At 35.4% G+C, this 20,000-nt stretch overlaps 1 protein-coding gene across 7 annotated transcripts in view; it reads right to left on the reverse strand.

The window, feature by feature from the left end:
* The window catches only part of LOC135210339 (pleckstrin homology domain-containing family G member 3-like), a 611,354-nt gene that overhangs the window by 198,341 nt on the left and 393,013 nt on the right, over window positions 1-20,000 (reverse strand). For 2 of the 7 annotated variants that reach the window (XM_064243229.1, XM_064243228.1), the window contains exon 1: window positions 555-1,648. The exons of the other annotated variants lie outside the window; for them this stretch is intronic. In XM_064243229.1, coding sequence (XP_064099299.1) covers window positions 555-768 — 214 coding nt within the window. In that variant the 5' untranslated portion in view covers window positions 769-1,648. Of the gene's footprint in view, window positions 1-554; window positions 1,649-20,000 lie in introns of those variants that run through there. 7 annotated transcript variants of the gene reach the window in all.

Genomic DNA, 20,000 nt, shown 5'->3' on the forward strand with positions numbered 1-20,000 from the left:
AATCGAAGATTATTTGCTTGTTTCATAACATGATCCCTTGAGATGCTAGGGAATACTGAACTCCACAAGATTCTTGAGTATCTCTGGTTGTTATTATTATTATTATTATTATTATTATTATTATTATTATTTGGTTTAAAATTATTATTTGGTTTAAATAAAAATTATTCACATATTATTGTATTATGCTTGAGTGTAAGACATTTTAATTCATACCAAAATATTTTCTAATCCCGGCAAAGTTCACAGAAAATGACAAAAGGATTCATCGACTTTTATTTAATACGTTCTATTGAACCTATTTCTTTCGATAATACAAGAAACATCACTGCAGATGATTACTGTGATTATAGTGCATGAAAGGGAGACAATTACCCTTAAAGTTTATTCCCATAAATATAATTAAACGAGAAAAAAATGGTTCCAAAATATTTATCTTATACGAGGATGCATAATCACACATGAGCATATGGAAAGTAGGGTATCCATATACTACAACGTCCACGAAACTCGTCACAATCACGTATCATTATAAAAAAAAGAAGTAGCCTTACGTTTATTTTCCCACGCCAAGAACTCCAGCGAAGCGGACAGATTATTCACGTAATTCAACAACATATCGAGCTGGGCCAAATCTTCTCCATATTCCTCGTCTCCATAGACGGCACTTTTCCCGTCGCTGTCGACACCCGTCCCTCCTCCTCCTCCTCCTCCTCCTATGTCCCCACCTGTCATCCCGACTGTGATCGTCTCTCCCGATGGCATCATTCCTCCAGAACCCTCGAAAAGACGCAGGGCCAAAGGGCGATTCGATGACGAAGAACCTGCACTCCCACCAGAGTCACTCGAGTGCCATGGTCGTGAGCAGCAGCAGCTTCGATTCTGAGACCATTCGGTTCAATTAATGCCTCTTCCACCTGTGAAGAATTGTTCACCGGTGACATTTCCAGAGTTCATCGTCATCCCCATCATCGTCACGGGAGGCACTGGCACCATATCGTCATGCACAACGCACAGCCAGATCAGTTTTCATCAACAAATTATCAAATACCACGCACACTCAGAATCACGATCAGTTATATCCAAAGCAGAAAGTTGTCATATTAAGAAAGAAAAAAAGGGCACTAATGTTATGGTTTAACCATTTTATACTTATGCTGAAAGACGTATCAGCACTTGGGATACTCCAAACACACACATTCCATACTTTTTCGTGGGTTTACACTTCAGGGGGTTCATTTAATTGAGTTTACTGTAGACATGAATCCACTAGCTTTCCTGAAGCACTCCCCTCGTAGCAATTACAATTTTCTCGCAAACACCTAAAGTAGCGTCTATTTTGGTTCAATTTCAACGCAGTGTCACCCAAAGACTAAGCAGAAAGCACAGCTATTATCACAAAAAGCTTGAACGAATGTGATAAAAAAGTAAGTCGTGTTTCGAAGTTCAATGACGGCAAGAGATCCCTGGAAGAGCTGGCGCGCATGCGTACGTCCCACATCACAGACAGCTGGGTGGTAACTAAACAGCTGAGTAGGCAGGCAGGGGCAGCGGACAGCAGCAGCGGCGGCGACGGCGGCAGCAGCAGCAGCAGCGCCAGGCAACGAACAGTCACGCCAGTCCAACCACCAGCTAAGCACTGACTTTAAAAAGTGGCTCGAAGTTGTCAACCGCAGGAGAGGGAGCCCTTTACTCCTGCACCCTACAAAGGCCCTCCCCATCCCCCCGCGAGTATAGCGTATGAAGCTGAAGGCCGTCCCCCTCCCGAACACACGGTGTCGTCATGAGAGATGCAACTGACTCTACAGTATACTGCTTGAATTGTCATTAGTTAATCTGCTACGCCCTTCTTCAAGCAGTGGAAGATACTGTTCACACGTCATAATCGCCCGAGTTTCTTCTTTCAGTTTTGCTGATCCAAATTCTCACTGAATGCTATGACTTGAATAAATTAAATTTCAATATAAATAGGGGGTCGAAAAAGGGTCTTTAAAACAATAACACTAGAAATCATGAATGTCTAGGACAAAAGGTCAGATTAATGTGTTTGACCTCGAATAATCCATTTCTTTTTAAGGGACCAAATACCTACAAGATCATCCACTATTACATATCCCATCTTTTTCACAAACACAAAAATGGAGAAGTACTTCAAAGACTTGGCGTGTCAGCACCAACCAACTATTACATGCTGAAGAACCACCTAGTCCTTCAACTCAAGAACCAACTTGTCCTTCAACTGAAGTAGCCTGGAATTAATATTTGACCTTCGTGAAGAGCATGCATTTATTTTCTTTTATATTCAGAAACATTAAGCCATAAATACCTTTTAATACCAAGAGGTTTATTATTGTTAAGTGCTTCATCCCCGGAAGGATTCGAACTGTTGCCTAGTTTCGAGACAACGATAGTCAGTGACTTCCAGCATTCTGCTATCATTCTTTCCGGGGACGAAACACTTATCAATTATAATTCCTCTTGGGTTGAACTTATTCCCAAGGTACAGTTGACTGGATATTAACAGTTTATATATATATATATATTATATATATATATATATATATATATATATATATATATATATATATATATATATATATATGTGTGTGTGTGTGTGTGTGTGTGTGTGTAAATAAATTTTTCCTTTTTAAAAAAGGATACGTCTCAAGTATAAAAGGCCCATTAAAACACTCTGGTTTAAAGCTAAGGACTATATTTCGGAGGACCGTCTCCCATCCTTATCAAGTAGTGATAAGGGTGGGATATATATATATATATATATATATATATATATATATATATATATATATATATATATATATATATACCCATAAGTAAAGCCCTTCTATTTGTCTCATCTTCTGTCATGTTGTATATATATGTAGTGTGTGTGTGTGTGTGTGTGTGTGAATTATGTGTGAATTAAGTATATTTGTATATAAAAATTTTAGCGGCAATTTCAGATTATTCACGGCAACTAGTTTCATTAGCCGAGCGGATTACACAACATTCTCTAGTTGACCCAGAATGACCTCTGGTGATTGTAGATCCCTTCACAATCATCTAATCCATCTGGATAGAATTCCATTCCGCCTAACACAGTCCTATTGTTTCCGTTACCAAAGCTGCATGCTTCAAAGGTGAAAGGGATAACTGTCGTCAGAACTGTACGTTAGGTCGCTGTCTGGAAAACGGATCTGTTTCCTAACGAGTGAAAGCTATTCGGGTGGAAGAAATATATGTAACAAAGTAACATGCCTCTTTTAGGTCTTTTATAAAATACTGATATAATGATAATATGCGCACATCTCTACCACCTTTAAATTTACCCGTCCAATCACTAACCGCAAGACCCATTTCATACAATTACACAATTTCGCACGAGACATACCCTATAGAATTGGTCCTACCCTCGACAACCGCTAAATACCAATAAACGTCACTTATGATCCAAAATCAGTGACTCATTCGAACATTTTATATATAGTATATATATATATATATATATATATATATATATAGTCGTTATCACATTACCGTGATTCATGTACATACATCGAGCTACAAATGTCCTTTCCTTTAATATCTAATTCACTCTACCTCGGAATTAATATATTTTCATACATGCTTAACCGAAGGGGAATTTTATTAGGCGATAATAGAATTGTCGACGTCCGGGCGCGAACCCAGGATACCATACAAATCCATATATATATATATATATATATACATACATATATATATATATATATATATATATATATATATATATATATATATATATATATATAATGGGAATGCCATCTTTTCACTGCATTAATATAAATAGAAATCAATCCAACATTCACGACATCAAATCCTGATTAATCGTTTGCCTAGTAAAATATGCCTGAAGTGAGTATAATGGAACAAGCTTGATTCACCTGACCGCCCCCCCCCCCCCTCCCCCACCAAAAAAAAAAAAAAAAAAAAAAAAAAAAATCTTACGTACGACCAGAAATAAGATTCGAATAGCTTCGCGAAGTGGCAGGAGAATGATTTGCTCCTACAATAATATTCGTTTAATATAGATGAAACAGACAGTGCATTCATGGCTTCCCCTTCAGAAATAATATTCAGGAGAACTGATTGCACACATAAATGCAGAATACAACCTCTCATTAGAGGCCATTTAGAAGACATGTGAAAAAGAAAGAAGGGGAAGAGAAGACGGCACTTATTTTCTCCGTCGCCCCTGTCATTATGCAATTTGAAATTCAATTCTAATACTTTCATGCTATGTGAGAAAAAAGAAATGCATTGTACCCGTCAAGGCTATTGGTTTTAGCACTACCTCCCCCCCCTCTCTCTCTCTCTCTCTCTCTCTCTCTCTCTCTCTCTCTCTCTCTCTACTCCTATATATATATATATATATATATATATATATATATATACATAATATATATATTATATATATATATATATATATATATATATATATATAAAATACACTAGTTCGAAAAGTTAACATTAACTGGAGAGAGAGAGAGAGAGAGAGAGAGAGAGAGAGAGAGAGAGAGAGAGAGAGAGAGAGAGAATTCTACATAAGAAAAAGAGACTATCTGACACAAGAAAAGCAGAAGTTCACCTCGCTCTGTTTAGTCAATTATATATCACTGGTTTACAAAGAAATTGAGGCAAGCACAAAAATACCCGTTTTTACCTAATTTGGGGGTGCTGAATTCAAATTTGAAATCCGTTTTTACTCATCACCTCTAGTTATCTATCCTGTTTTATCTGTTATAAGCTGCTGCAACTCTTGAAATGTGCACATATATTCTCTGTTTATACTAAAATGAGACTATTTAAAAGCCAGAAAACTAGAGGTGATAGAGCAAAACTATTTATAAATTTGAATTCGGCACACCCAAATTAGCATAAAACACCTATCCGCATTCTTGCCTCTGACCAAAATTTTTTTTTTTGTAAACCAGTGAATTATTTAAGTCACTTAATAAATGCATTCGACTTCGGCTCTCAAGAGAGTCAACGGTTTGCTTAATATGTCCAGTCAGACCTTGTGAAGTCTTATCAGAGATTAAACCAATTCAAGCCGAGGAAATTCATTATTTCCTTACACGTACTGTTCCTAGGGGTATAACTGAACGACAAGGTTTAAAGCTATAGATCTTGCTACAAAATAACTACTGAAATAAAGCGAATATATAAATAGAATCATACAGCGCAAATGATTACTAACAGCGAGCGTCAGACACTTGGAAAATCATAAAAAGACTTTCCAAACAGCAACAACAGCAAAGTGAAGAAACAAATATACTTCAGAAAGTATAAGACGTATTTCTTTTACCTATACAGCACTTTTCTGCTTGGTCATCCCTTGTAGACGAAATCCCGAGGAAGGAGGCCTACTCTTAATCCTGGAAGTGCGCCTACAAGCACACGATTTCAATTAGGAAAAAGGTGGGAGTTCAGAGGAGAAGGGTCTCGGAATCAAATCTCCCTCTACATTATGCTTTTACAGTCACCACACACACACACACACACACACACACACACACACACACACACACACACACATATATATATATATATATATATATATATATATATATATATATAATGTGTGTGTGTATACTTAGCTTGCATGCAACACGCACATACTACTAGCATCCATAGACGTTACTTACGTAATACAGATCGCAAAGTAAAAGTCAATCATTCGTTCTCACCTGGAAAAAATAGATAAATAAATTATTAGAAAGGAGACAAAAAGATAAGAAAATAAAGTCCGTAGTATAATTAAAACAAAACATAGAAATCTTTTTTTGGGATTTTTTATGAACTTAAGCTAAGGTCTTATATTATAGTACGCCTTTGTATACAATAAACAGAAGTCTGGTTTAGCTCCTGCTGCTTTCTTAAACATTTTCATGATTTATTATATATATATATATATATATATATATATATATATATATATATATATATATATATATATAATATATATATAATACATTCGTTATTCCATTTACTGAATATTTAATCCGTACACTACAGCACTTTCGTTTGATGTTTTGCTTTTATTTCACAGACTTTGCTTAGTTAACGAAATAATGACACTACGACTTGCACATGAAAGTCCAAAACGATTTTATAGTAAAAACTGCAAAAACGTAAAGAAGAAGAAACCGAAGCATGGACTGGGAAAGCTCTCTTCAGTCGGCACTCAAATCCCACATCTGTAGAAGCAACGAATGTCAAAATCAACATCCACAGATTAATTTGGTCTACTATATAAAGCTGTCTGGAGACTGATTGAAATCATTCTTCGCATTCCGACTGGGAAAAGAAACTGTACACATTCTCTCTCTCTCTCTCTCTCTCTCTCTCTCTCTCTCTCTCTCTCTCTCTCTCTCTCTCAGTACACCTAAATATCACATACTTCTTGTAAATATAAGTAAAACCAACATTTTTAAATACGAAAACTAGCATATAAACAATCACGTGAATTTTCTAAACTTGGAGGCAAAATAAAATCAATAAACAATCACTGGAATTTTCTAAACCTGAAGGCGAAATATAATCAACAAACAGTCACTGGCATCTTCTAAACCTGAAGGCAAAACAAAATCAATAAACAATCACTGGAATCTTCTAACCCTGAAGGCAAAACAAAATCAATCAGTAAATCTCCAAGTACTGTCTCCTACACCTCGCAGGAGCCCTAAAACGACCCTACCGAAAGGTACGAGATTCGGCAGACCAATACGTAACGTCTGGTCTTTAATCATCTCCTAATTGAGCCAATTAAACTCTCGGTTTCCCAAAGTTAACGATCCCAGTAATAACACGAAGGGACATCTGTTACGTCCAATACGACGAGAGGGGGAAAACAATTAATGGTGTCAAGCACTCACCCCTAAAAAATAAAAAAAATAAAAAAAGTATTATCCGGGGTTTATTTTTCAGACACAAAACTATAATTTGGAAGTAGCGTAAAGCTGGTGGGAATAAAACATAAAGGATTGATACAAGCTCCATGAAACACCTTAAATACGTGTAATAAAACCACGATTCCCTGACAAGACATCCAAAGGAAATAAAACTGAGATGAGAAAAATTATGCAGCTATACCCACAAGTTAAAAATAGGGTTTCATTTATCCTTAAATTTACAAAACAACATCAAACGTATGTATCTTACATGCTTATGGTATAGCTCAGTAGTTCTTTCTCACGCTAGTTTTATTTCTACTGATTATCTTTTATGTAAAAGTGCAGAATTTTTTTACATCCATATAAATTCTATTCAGTGAAACTTATATAACGTTGATTCTTTATTCTCGCCATTTCCAAGAAACATTTTCATGTTTTAAAAAATAATCCAGGACAATTCAATAACCTATTTTAACTTGAAAGCCTCATTTTCTCTCTCTCTCTCTCTCTCTCTCTCTCTCTCTCTCTCTCTCTCTCTCTCTCTCTCTGACATGGATGTACGTGACGCAAATATTTACGGCCAACCGACTTCATTGAGATCAACTACGGACTTGTATAAATATTTGCTTTCATGTATAAACGGTTCATTTGAATAACAACTCTTTCAAAATTACTATATTTTTTTTACAAAATTGTTCATCAACACATTTGCACCCTAACACACACATATAATATATATATAGATATTATATATATATTATATATATATATATATATATAATATATATATGTATATATATGTAAATATATCTATATTATTATATATATATATATATAATAAATATATATATATATATGTATATAAATGTATATATATATCATGTATATATGTATATATATATATATATATATATATTATATATAATATAAATAAATATATTTTTTAATTATATATATATGATATATATAATATATATAATAATATATATATATTATGTATATATAAATATATATATATATATATATAGATATATGGTATATAATAGTATATATATATATATATATTATTAACTATATATATTAATATATATATATATATATATATATATATATATATATATATATATATATTTTTTTTCTAAATACCTCAGACATTACATTCCGATTAGATTAGAAATAAAACACAAATGAAAAATGACTTTCAAACAAAATCCACATCTAACTGACTTTTTCCACTCTTATTCAGAATGCATAAAATCGCCCAATTAAATTAATACGTTACACTCCAGAAAAAGGAAGTAAGTCCATAAATATGCTAATGCTCTTACCTCATGAAAATGACCGTTCTCGGTAATACTACATGAATCACCAAACAGAAGACAAGAGAGGTCCAGTTCAGTTTCTCATTAACATCAGGTAAATTAACCGATCAGACGTTTCAATTTATTTCTCGCTAAAAGATAAATATACATAAAAAGGGTACCTCACCTAAAAACTATATTTAGCTTTCACTTCTTTCTCTGAGAGAGAGAGAGAGAGAGAGAGAGAGAAGAGAGAGAGAGAGAGAGAGAGAGTCCACAGCCTCCTCAGGGCCAGGTGCGAGTCATTTTCAAAAACAGGAAATGACGGACTTCTGCTGAATCGGACAACAAGTCCCTGGGAAGGAATAAACGTTGTGAATACAATTATTAGCGGTGGTCGTGGTGCATCCATGTTTCATGAGTGTAAGGGAAAATTAGCATCGAATAAAGTCAGGTGTTCAATGACATCACTATTCCGATGACCCAGGCTAACTCAAGTCAAAAGTCACTCTGTTTCACGAATCTTAATTTGGAACGTTAGGCGAGATGGTTAGCAACTGATATATTTTAGCACCCGGCACGCAATATATTTCTATTTATGTCACGTCTGAAAATATTTGCATCTGGTGTAATGAGACAAAATTATTCTGCTGAACGTAAACTCGTAGCGGTCTCTAACCAACGCTTGATTTTCTATATCGAAGCGAAACACCTTCTGCCCAAAATCAAACGGTAAAACTCAGGTGCAGAGAAACGAGGTGGGAGAGAAATACAAATACCTTTCTCTGAAAATGCGAAATAGATTAAAACATGCAACATGACCACCTTTAACTTTACAGCATTAAATTAAGTTCCTCGTTGGACGAGTGGGTAACGTGCCAGCCTACAGATTCGGTAGTCGCGAGTTCGATTCCCTGCTCTGCCAACGAGGAATCGGAAGCATTTATTTCTGATTAGAAATTCATTTCTCGATATAATGAGGTTCAGATCCCATAAATAAGCTGTAGGTCCCGTTGCTAGGTAACCAATTGGTTCCTAGCCACGTCAAAAATATCCAATCTCTTCGTGCCAGCCCTAGGAGAGCTGCTGTTAATCAGCTCAGTCGTCTGGTAAAAATAAGATATACTTAACTTACTCTGTCGTTAGTGATTTTGCTGTTAATGATGACGATACGGAATAAAAGGGATAGCTTTAAAGCAGGGGGAGGGGCCAGCATGTTTTTCAGCATAGATCCACCTCTTGAGAGATTGAAACTAATAAGAACCAGAGGCCCCCTGGCCAAAACGATCTTTCATAACTTTGGATGATCGGAATGCTGGGGGGGGGGGGAGAGTAAAATGGCCTTTGCTGATGTACAGTCCTGTTCAAGTGCAGGATTGTCATCAGTTTGTCATTTTCACTTCATTTCTCATTTTTCCATCTAGCTATACTTTCATTTCAGCGCTGAATGATCTTATAGGTCCCAGCGCTTGGGATATGCTCTAAATTCCATAATCCATCCAATAAGAACCAGAAAACGGAAAGAATTCCGAAGCTTGCAGTAATGTTAGGCAAAAAGTTGACACTTATAGTCAATCACAGATTGCTCATTCAACCATAGTTCACCCACTTCATAAGTTGTTAACCTATATCAATTGCGAATTGGTTTATTTAATCATGAACTTTTTCACTGCTAACATTACTGAAGTAAATTAATAGTAATATTTCATCACCTAAAATGACGTCAATGACCTGACTATGTCCTGACCTCACTGACCTTTTGACACAATTGCAACAATTAGATAAGAGTAAAAAAAAAATATATACATATATAAAAGCAACCTTGTGACGCCTTCCACGAACAACTATGCAGTTGGCGATGTGATACGTGAGATGTGGTATGTGAAAAAAGGATACAAACCTGATACATTTTGTGGATTACTCTCTCTCTCTCTCTCTCTCTCTCTCTCTCTCTCTCTCTCTCTCTCATTAAAAATAGTAAACAGCACATTCATACAATATCTACTGTTACAAAACAAACATTTCATCATCCCAGCACAAGCCACCAAATATAATAAATATATATATATATATATATATATATATATATATTTATGTATATATATATATATATATATATATATATATATAATCTATATATATATAATCCCAATTATAAACTTGTCAAGCATAGAGAGAGAGAGAGAGAGAGAGAGAGAGAGAGAGAGATAAAGAGAGAGAGAGAGAGTAGAGCGACAATTAAACTAGAAGCACAAGCCTAATCACAGCTAAACTATGGAAACTCAAATGTGACGATCATGTCTTCCATATAAATAGTAATTGCACAAACGAAAGCCCATAAAGAGCGAAGGAAAAAAAAAAAAAAGTTTCGCTCGTGCGTTTCATCGTCGAATTCCGAGAGGACTGACGCGACCCTCACGAAAGTTGTTGGCAAGCAGGGTGTGATAACAAGGTGATGACCAATTCGTGGTCTCGTAAACACTTCTTAGAGGAGGAAGGACGTGCCGTTGCACGAAAATATCCGATTCGAAGGTCCCCCCCCTCCCCATTCCTCCTTCCTCTGCCTCGCTGACATAATGAGGCCTTTATGAAAATCCTCACTCCGTGATTGAACAATTCGGAATGGTGGATGCTCTTTGGCGTCTGAGAGAGAGAGAGAGAGAGAGTTACAAGAAGTTACAAGGATTACGATGTCTAAAAGACTTGTTAGTCAATCCGAGGAGACATCGTGTGCTCGCCTATCTGTAGGAGCAGGTTTTACTGTGCATTCACAGTGTCCTAATGATTCTGTCTAGCTTTCTTTTAAACTCTTCCACGAACTGTTGCTGTTTATTTCCAACTTCGTAGTTTATTCCAGTGTCATATCTTGTATGTAAAGAAGTTCCCCACAATGGGATGTGTTGTATCTATTCAGTTCTAGTTTCCATCCATTATTTCTTGTGTGTATGTGAGAGAGAGAGAGAGAGAGAGAGAGAGAGAGAGAGAGAGAGAGAGAGATCATTAATAGTGAATTCAAGTAAGAAAATTTAAATTTATTTACAAAAATGCCGGCTAAAAATATAACAGTACATAATAATAAATAATGATCACATAACACACGTCTATAGAAATGTATATAATCTATATATATATATATATATATATATATATATATATATATATCTATTATATATATATATTATTATATATATCTATATATATATATATATATATATATATATCTATATATATTATTATATTCATTTCTATAAATGTGTTTATTATGTGACATTATTTACTTATTTGTAAATAAACAAAAGGTGGTGGAAAAGGAAAATTAACTCTCTCTCTCTCTCCTCTCTCTCTCTCTCTCTCTCTCTCTCTCTCTATATATATTATATATATATATATATATATTATATATAATATATTATAATATTATATATAGATTATTATACATTTCCAAATAAATGTGCAATTATGTGTCATTATTTATTATTGTAAATAAACAAAAGGTGGTGGAAAATTAACTTCTCTCTCTCTCTCTCTCTCTCTCTCTCTCTAGATATATATATATATATATATATGATATTTAATATACACACATGTGTATGTATGTGAAAGAAACAGATAGTAATGTTACTAGGACAACAGGATTCTATTAATAACACACTCTTGAATCGCTTTTACATAAAGGAGGCTAAGACTTCTTTTGAAATAAAATAAATAAATAAACAATAAATAAACAAACGAAATTCTCAGCTAACGACAGGTGTATAGACTTTAAAAGCATCGACAGGTGTTCTAATGAATGAATTCAAAAACACCTGCCAGTAAACAAGATAGATCAAAAATGACAAGTGCGCCGGAGAAGAACAAAACAAAGCGGTCAACATCCTGTGACCCCCAGTGAGTGACCTGTTCTGGCAGCCTTTCCGAGATAGGCCATCGGAACTCTCCAGCTCGGGTCATCCGGACCACAGCTGCCATATGTGGGATGTCATTAGTAACCGAAGACGATAATAACAATGGGGTCACAGTAACTTAGACCTAATCAGCTTGCTTGTGACGCTTTCGTTCGAACTGCCATTTATCTGGAGCAGCAAATCTGACAGAACGAAACATAAGAATTAATCGATAAAGTACCGGGAAGTAACTGTGAAAAAATTGATCACTGTATTACGAAACGCGATAAACATGCTTTAACATATATAAAACAACTCTTTATATTTACTATAAAGATTTAATGACATTCGCGACTTCACAAAAACAAATCTTTTTATTAAATATCAAAATTTAATGAAATTCGTGACTTTATAAATAAAAATAAAACATTAACAAATGTCCGAAGTGAATTACCAAATCCGCAGATTAAAACGAACCCGCCCAACTCCTCTCTAAAAGCATTACGACGGATAAACTGTTAAAGACACCAATGAGCTTCCTGCTGAGGTAAATCCCAAACTACCTTCAGCTTGAAAGCCTTGGCCATGATAACAAATTCTCTAACACTAGTGCCATCTGAAAAGACTTCATTAGCTGAGCAAGCGTGCCAATTATGAAGTCCTTATCTCTCATTGTTATAAATTTTGGCAAAAGTTATTCAGAAAAGAAATATAAGGAATCTGAACATACAATTCACCTTTATGCAAATTCCTAGTAATAATAAACTATAATTTTGTTACCACCCAATAATAATAATAGGCGATCGGACAGACAACCTCCCTCCATGCACATTATTGCATGAGGGTGTTCTGAGCACGAATCTTAAAGGAGAGATCTAGAACCTTGTCAAAATTGTGATGTCAAAGTGGGCGTGGCAGGTAGTACTCTGACGGGCAGAAATACGCAAAAACGAGAGAGTAAAACATTTAGACATTCAGCAGGGGGCAAATAAACAGATAAAGCACACAAACAAATGAGAGATAGAAAAATAAAACGAAACCCAAAAATAAATAAAAATAAGGAAAAAAACCGCGTCTAATTATAAAAAGAGAGAAGAACACTGGAGACTCAACAAAGAGCTGTGTGATGCATGCTTCTTTAACCCTTTAATTAAATCATCTAACTAATTTGTGATCGTGTAAGGTCCCGCGGCACACCCAGAAAGTACCCCCTTGTATGTGCCACAAAGGCACAGTTCACATTCTTAAGGCGAAACTGGTCCCATAAACGTCATTTCTTTTCTCTTGTCTATGTGAAGCTACCATTACACTGCATATTTCAAAGAATATGAAATACTCTCTCTCTCTCTCTCTCTCTCTCTCTCTCTCTCTCTCTCTCTCTCTCTCTTTCTCTCTCTCTCTCCATGAAGACTAACATCTTGTTTGGGACGCACTACGTCCCCGAAGGAGCCTGTATGATGACAGTATATAAATAGAAAAAAAATTTTATACACTAACGTTCATCATAAGGATGAAATATGAAAAGAATTATGTTAAACACTGTAATACAGAGGCTATATATATATATATATATATATATATATATATATATATATTATATAGTTTTGGCACTTATCCACCTTATGCTCACAAGTATGAAGCCACAAATATTATCAAATGTGAATATATATATATATATATATATAGTATAATATATATATATATATATATATATATATATAATAAACGTATGAATTGGTAGTGGCTGTGTTGCTTATTGTTAATAAATACACGAACACAAATACATACACACATACACATGTATGTATGTAAGTACTTTAATAGGTGAATCATGGATGAATCCCCTATACGGAAAACTTCCACACCATACCTGCATCATTCAACTACACAGAAGTCTTATTACCAGCATGAAAAACATCTTACAAACTGAGGTCAACTGCACCTCCTGGATTTTACGGGGCTGTCTTTTGAATACCTCCGTATCTATCTAAAGTTCTAATCCTTTATAGGTGATCTATTTCTGTTAACACACCCTTTTCATTAACTTTCAGTTTTCCCATTTTTTTCCTTACGAACAAACCTACTCAAAACACTCTAAGCCACTCTTTCAATACACTAATCGACATATGTTCCCCTTAGTGTAATAATTATTCCCAAGGTGTAATGAATTGGATATTAAACGATATTTGTGGCCTATATTTATGAACAAGAAAAGTTACACGTGATAAATATCTCAAATACACACATACCTATAATCCTCGAATTTTAGGCAGCTAATTTTTCTCTTCTCTCTCTCTCTCTCTCTCTCTCTCTCTCTCTCTCTCTCTCTCCCAACAGAAGGGGCCAGTAAGTTGGCGCAGCTACCAGGCACGGAGGCAAGTACCAATTATCCCTCCCAACCTCCTAACCCGTTAAACACAAAGTGAAGAAGAAGAAGAAGGAGGAGGAGGAGGAGGAGGAGGAGGAGGAGAAGTCTTGGGTGAACTAAAAGAAAAGGAGGAGGAGAAGAAGGTCAGAACGAAGAGTAAATCAAAGTCATGCATACCACTCACAACTTCCCCCCTTGTTCCAGTTTATCATTATCGACTATAAAGAAGGCGAGATTAGAGGCAGCGAGTAGACTCGAGATTCTTAATCACCCTTGGCAGTGGGAGGCAGGCAATCGTGTTTTACGGGAGGGAGTAGTTTTCGAATTAAGACTGCAATTGAGTGACACTAAACTACACTTCCTGAGATGAAAAAAAATATTTTTTTTTCTTGTTTTTAAGAATGTTAAGATTCATTTCAGGCAAGATGTTAACGAATGCAAATAATGTCACACTAATAATTAGTGTGCAATAGCTTATTAATTTTTTTTTTTTACATACGATCTGTCACTATATAAATTGCATAAGTTAATGAAACCATACACTCCAGAAAAATATCTACAATGACAGTTTAAAACGACCGACTATTTCGTCATCAGTAAAATTCTTCCTCGACGCTGAAGAACAATCACTGAAGTGAAACGGAGAGGGGTTCCAAGAATAAATACGACCCGGTATTTTCTCAAAGGAGGACCAATAAACTACGAAGCTCTTCAATTAACGTCTATAAAATTCACACTTGCTGCCACGAACGTTTCAGAAATGATTTCTTAGAAAACTTCGCAACGTTCCATCAATCACTTCTGAGAAAAACGCAGCGCCGTGTCATTCCTGGGGAAGTGTCGTCACATCAAGCGGATTAATTAAATCTTGAAATAGAAAGAGAGCCTTGCCCTTGATAAAGGCGCATTCGAATGCACAAACGGGCCATTCATCCGAGCAACTATCTTCGGAAAAGTGTCAGTATGAGCACATCTCTGCAATCTTCAAGACTGAATGAATTACCATTAGGTAGATAAGCATCAATTTTTAACGAAGAAAACCATACACAGGGCGAATAAGAGTATTAATATTGATGAGAATAATTCACCTGTTGAGGTATGACATTCCCCATGAAAAAATAAAAATCGCGCCAGAAGAGACTTTTACATTTTCTATCAATGAAATCTACTTCAAAGTGAACCACTTTCATGCTAATAGATATACTTAACTAATTTAATCTTAACACAGAATATTAATCTTTGTGTGAATCAACTACCTACACACAGGCTTTCAATTCATATAAACGCAGAAAAGACCTCTCTCATTTACTATGATTTTCTTCAGAAATTCTCATAAAAAAATTAATATTCTTTGTTGTTATCTTTGCTTTACTATTGACACTGAAATGAAAAATCACTAAAGTAAAATGTTCTTGCAATGGAGAAAATATTATGTTCTTACATACTCATACACACCCACTGTGACACACTGTGACACACGCATACACCGCAGACAGACAACGAGGGGAGTATGAAAGCATGATACAGCAGTTCCAAAAATAACAGAAATAACTCAAGTCACAAAAACATCCGAACCAAATTATAGACGACATCAGTACCTTTGCGTTCAAAGAAACTCTGTTACGTCGAGCAAAAAGGGGAGAGGATATGAACACATCAAATTCCGCCCTTCCCAGAACACCTTTCTGCCTCGAAGAACTTCTCCAAGGGAACAAAGAACAAAGAAGAAATTCATTCTGAAATCATGACTTAAAGCAGAAGTAAATAACTGAGAAACTTATTTGAACTTAAACACAACGACACTTCTATAATATAATAATAAAAAAAATTATGTTAAAAAATTAAGCATATTTATCAAAAACAACTACAGAATTGAAAGCAGAAAAAAAATATATATAAAATGTCTGAAGATGCGGCCACTGATTGAATAAATCTTTGGACACTAACAAAAAGTGAGAAAATTACGAGATATATCAACAACTACCAATAAAAGGGAGATTTTTTTTATGATATAGGATAAATCCAGAAATCCAGTCAGAATCAAATAAAATTGAAACGAGAGTTGTAACACTCGCGCTCTTTTTGACAGACGCACCATAAGGAAGGAGAATAAGTCTACGCAGTTCATACATACGAAGTAAGTGCCAATGAGCATAGCCTAGGCAAATGTGTAAATCCTCCAGTATTTGGGTAAATCACGAATGTTATATGGACTCCAGGATATATTATGTAGACACAGAACTAAAAATGACAATGTGTACAAAATCAGTGAAAGGAAATACGCCAGCACCCCAAGAAGCGGAATGCTAAAACTCTACAACATTAAGAGTCATAGAGGAGACAAACTTCAGGGATACTAGCATGCCGGTAGAAGCAGCTATATAATACCAACAAAATCCACCTCTTCATAAAAAGCTAGAGTACTCTCCTTATGTGTAAACGTTGAAAGTAAATAAAGAAAATTGTATAATTTTGGGGGCGATGCAAGACCTACAAAACACAGCTTTGGTACATAGTATACTTTACAGAAATTTTACAATGATGAATAAATATACATTATGCACTAAGTGAATAAAAGCTGATGAAAATGACTGACTGATCATAAGATCCATTCCAAACTTAGAGAGAGAGAGAGAGAGAGAGAGAGAGAGAGAGAGAGAGAGAGAGAGAGGCCACTAAATACATATAAAGACAATATCCACCTTCATCAGCAATTACTTGAAGAACAGGAAAGGTTTCCCCATAAAAGGAATATGAATTATGCAAATCCTTAACGCGAGGAACTGGGAGTGAGAAACCTCTCACACACACACACCTGAAAACAAAAAGCCCCTCGACTTGACAGATACAGAAAGAGGGGAGAGATATGACTCCCAACGAACGCGAAAGGGGACGGACTGCTGGTCGGCCGCCCTCCAAGTGGTCAAACTCAAGGACAGTGTCAGTTGAAGGATGAGTTCGTTTGCATTAGGTAAAGTGACTTTGGTCGTAATATGGTGATTTTTTTTGTTGTTAGACAGCTATCTCCCGTGTGCTTATGTCTGTATATGTATGTATGTATGTGCGTGTGTGTATTTGTGGACGAACAGAAGTGAGATGATCGAAATGGCACGAAATGAGTACTTGTGAATTGCATTTACGGGAAAGCAATTAGCAAGGTAAAAAATATGATCATGCGATTAAAACAAGTAACAGACTGTAATAAAAACAATAATATGAAAAAATAATAATAAATCAGTGACAAATCCCATAAACAGTTTGTATGCGACATAAATAAACTTATCAGCAGCAAAAAGTCTTATCCAAACCAGGACAACGAACAGAAAATCTTCAAAAGAAATTCTGCAAAAAAAAAAAAAAAAAAAAAAAAAAAAAAAAAAAAACAAGATCTATCTCTCTCACCCCGAAACACAAAACCTATCTTGAAATAGAAGCCTCCAACTGCTCTGCAACAAAAATGAACGAATAAAAGCTCCCTTATCTCAGATAGAGCTCGAGCTTCAAAGGATGCAACATGAAGACAATGATCGCGAAATCTCCAAAACAGATTCAAGTCCGCAAACAGATTGCTATCAAAAGCACACACACAAACACGCAGCAAAGAGACATCAGCATAATAAGGGATTTGAGTATGTAAATGAAGACGCGGCGATAATAATATATGACCATAGGATGCATATCAACAGTACGAAAAAGTCAGATGGAAATGAATGAACGAGCACGATGCACAAGCAGGGAGATGAATGATGGTTTCATTACAAGGTTGAGGCAAGGTTACTAAATCGACGGGCAATGCAGGGAACCAGTAATAATGTGAAGGCATGCAAATATTATGACAAGAAATACTATCACGAGTTCAAAGAAATAAAAAAAAAAAAAAAAAAAATGAAGGATGCTTTAACATATAAAAACACAACGCAAAATAAACAGAGAAAATTCAAATGAAAAACAAAGAAGTTAGCGTTAAAAAAAAACAAATAAACATAAACCACACACAAACAGAGAACATACCAAAAAATACAAACATGAATACGGAAGGCTTAAATGAAGTTGAGTCATAGGGCGCAGCAAATAATGGATGAAGATGAATAAGAGGGACTCATGAAGCACGGGTAAAAATGATCTAGACGAATCTTGTAAAATGGACACTAGGGACATGATACACTTTGGAGGACACACTATTCGCTGCATTATGACTAAGGCCAGATACATGAGACGGGAGTGGCTGGGGCAGACGACCAGACACATACACATGTGCGGAGATGCATGTGTACAAGTAAATGTATGAGCGTGTAGTCTTGTATACTCTCTTGTCTGCAAACAAATACACTCATGTACACACACACACACACACATACATACATATAAATGAGTGTGTGTTTCCATAGAGATCGTACATGTTCACACGCTTACACATTTAGCTTTATACGTGCATGGATGAACATTATATATATATATATATATATATATATATGTGTGTGTGTGTGTGTGTGTGTGTGTGTGTGTGTGTGTGAACAGGCACTGATTAATCATATTTCATACTGAAACTCCATACGACAGCTACCATAAGGCTGAACAATAAAACAAAGAGTCACTATATGATTACGTAACTAAATCCTAAGCAGAGGATCAAAGGACTACAGCAACAGGGACAAACGTAAGGAACGAAAAAGCAGAAGTAGTTGGCAGAGAGAGAGAGATAAAAAGTGACGAGCGCCTCACTATACCCTGCTCATTATTCTCGTTGAAGAATCTCTGAAGAATCTCTTGGTATTCTCTTCATGCCGAGGATGACCGCTGGAATTTATATTTGTACTAATATCTGAGATAGAAGTGACCTTTCAGTAGTATAAACCCTCAATTAATCTTTAGTAAGTAGAAAGTCATCTCTAGAACTCATTAGCAGCGAGCAGCCGCCTACCTCAACATACACCAGAGCGCCATGAAGCTACAGAAGCTAGACAAAAGATAAATAAAAGCATTGAAATATTTTGCCCAACGTTTAACTACAGATATATTATTTACTTCCATGCCCAAGTAGTCAAGAAGGACGTCTAATTTCGATATTTTACGAGCCTTGAGAAAAAGTTAACATTCAGAGTATGTAATGTTCTTCAAGGTCCACAATGATATTTGATGGTACCAGTTGTAAAATTTTATAAAGCTATATAAAAACTTTCGAACCCTTCCCTGGGTTCATCTTCAGTTCAAATGAAGCTGAACTCACGGAAGGGTTCGAAAGCTTTTATACTAGAATTTCATAGAGGTTTACAACTGGAACCATTAGATATATAATTGTTGAACTGAAAATGAACCCAGGGAAGGGGTTCGAAAGCTGTTATGCTATAGTTTCATAAAGTTTTACAACTGCTACCATCAGAAATATTATTGTGGACCTTGAAGAACATTACTTACGCCATCGTAATTGAGATTTCCATCCATTCCGAGTAACCACACATATACGATTTCCAAATCCTCTGAATGTACAAAAAACTTGATGAATTTGAAAAAA

This window comes from Macrobrachium nipponense, chromosome 39 (genome assembly GCF_015104395.2).
Source record: "Macrobrachium nipponense isolate FS-2020 chromosome 39, ASM1510439v2, whole genome shotgun sequence".
NCBI lineage: Eukaryota > Metazoa > Arthropoda > Malacostraca > Decapoda > Palaemonidae > Macrobrachium > Macrobrachium nipponense.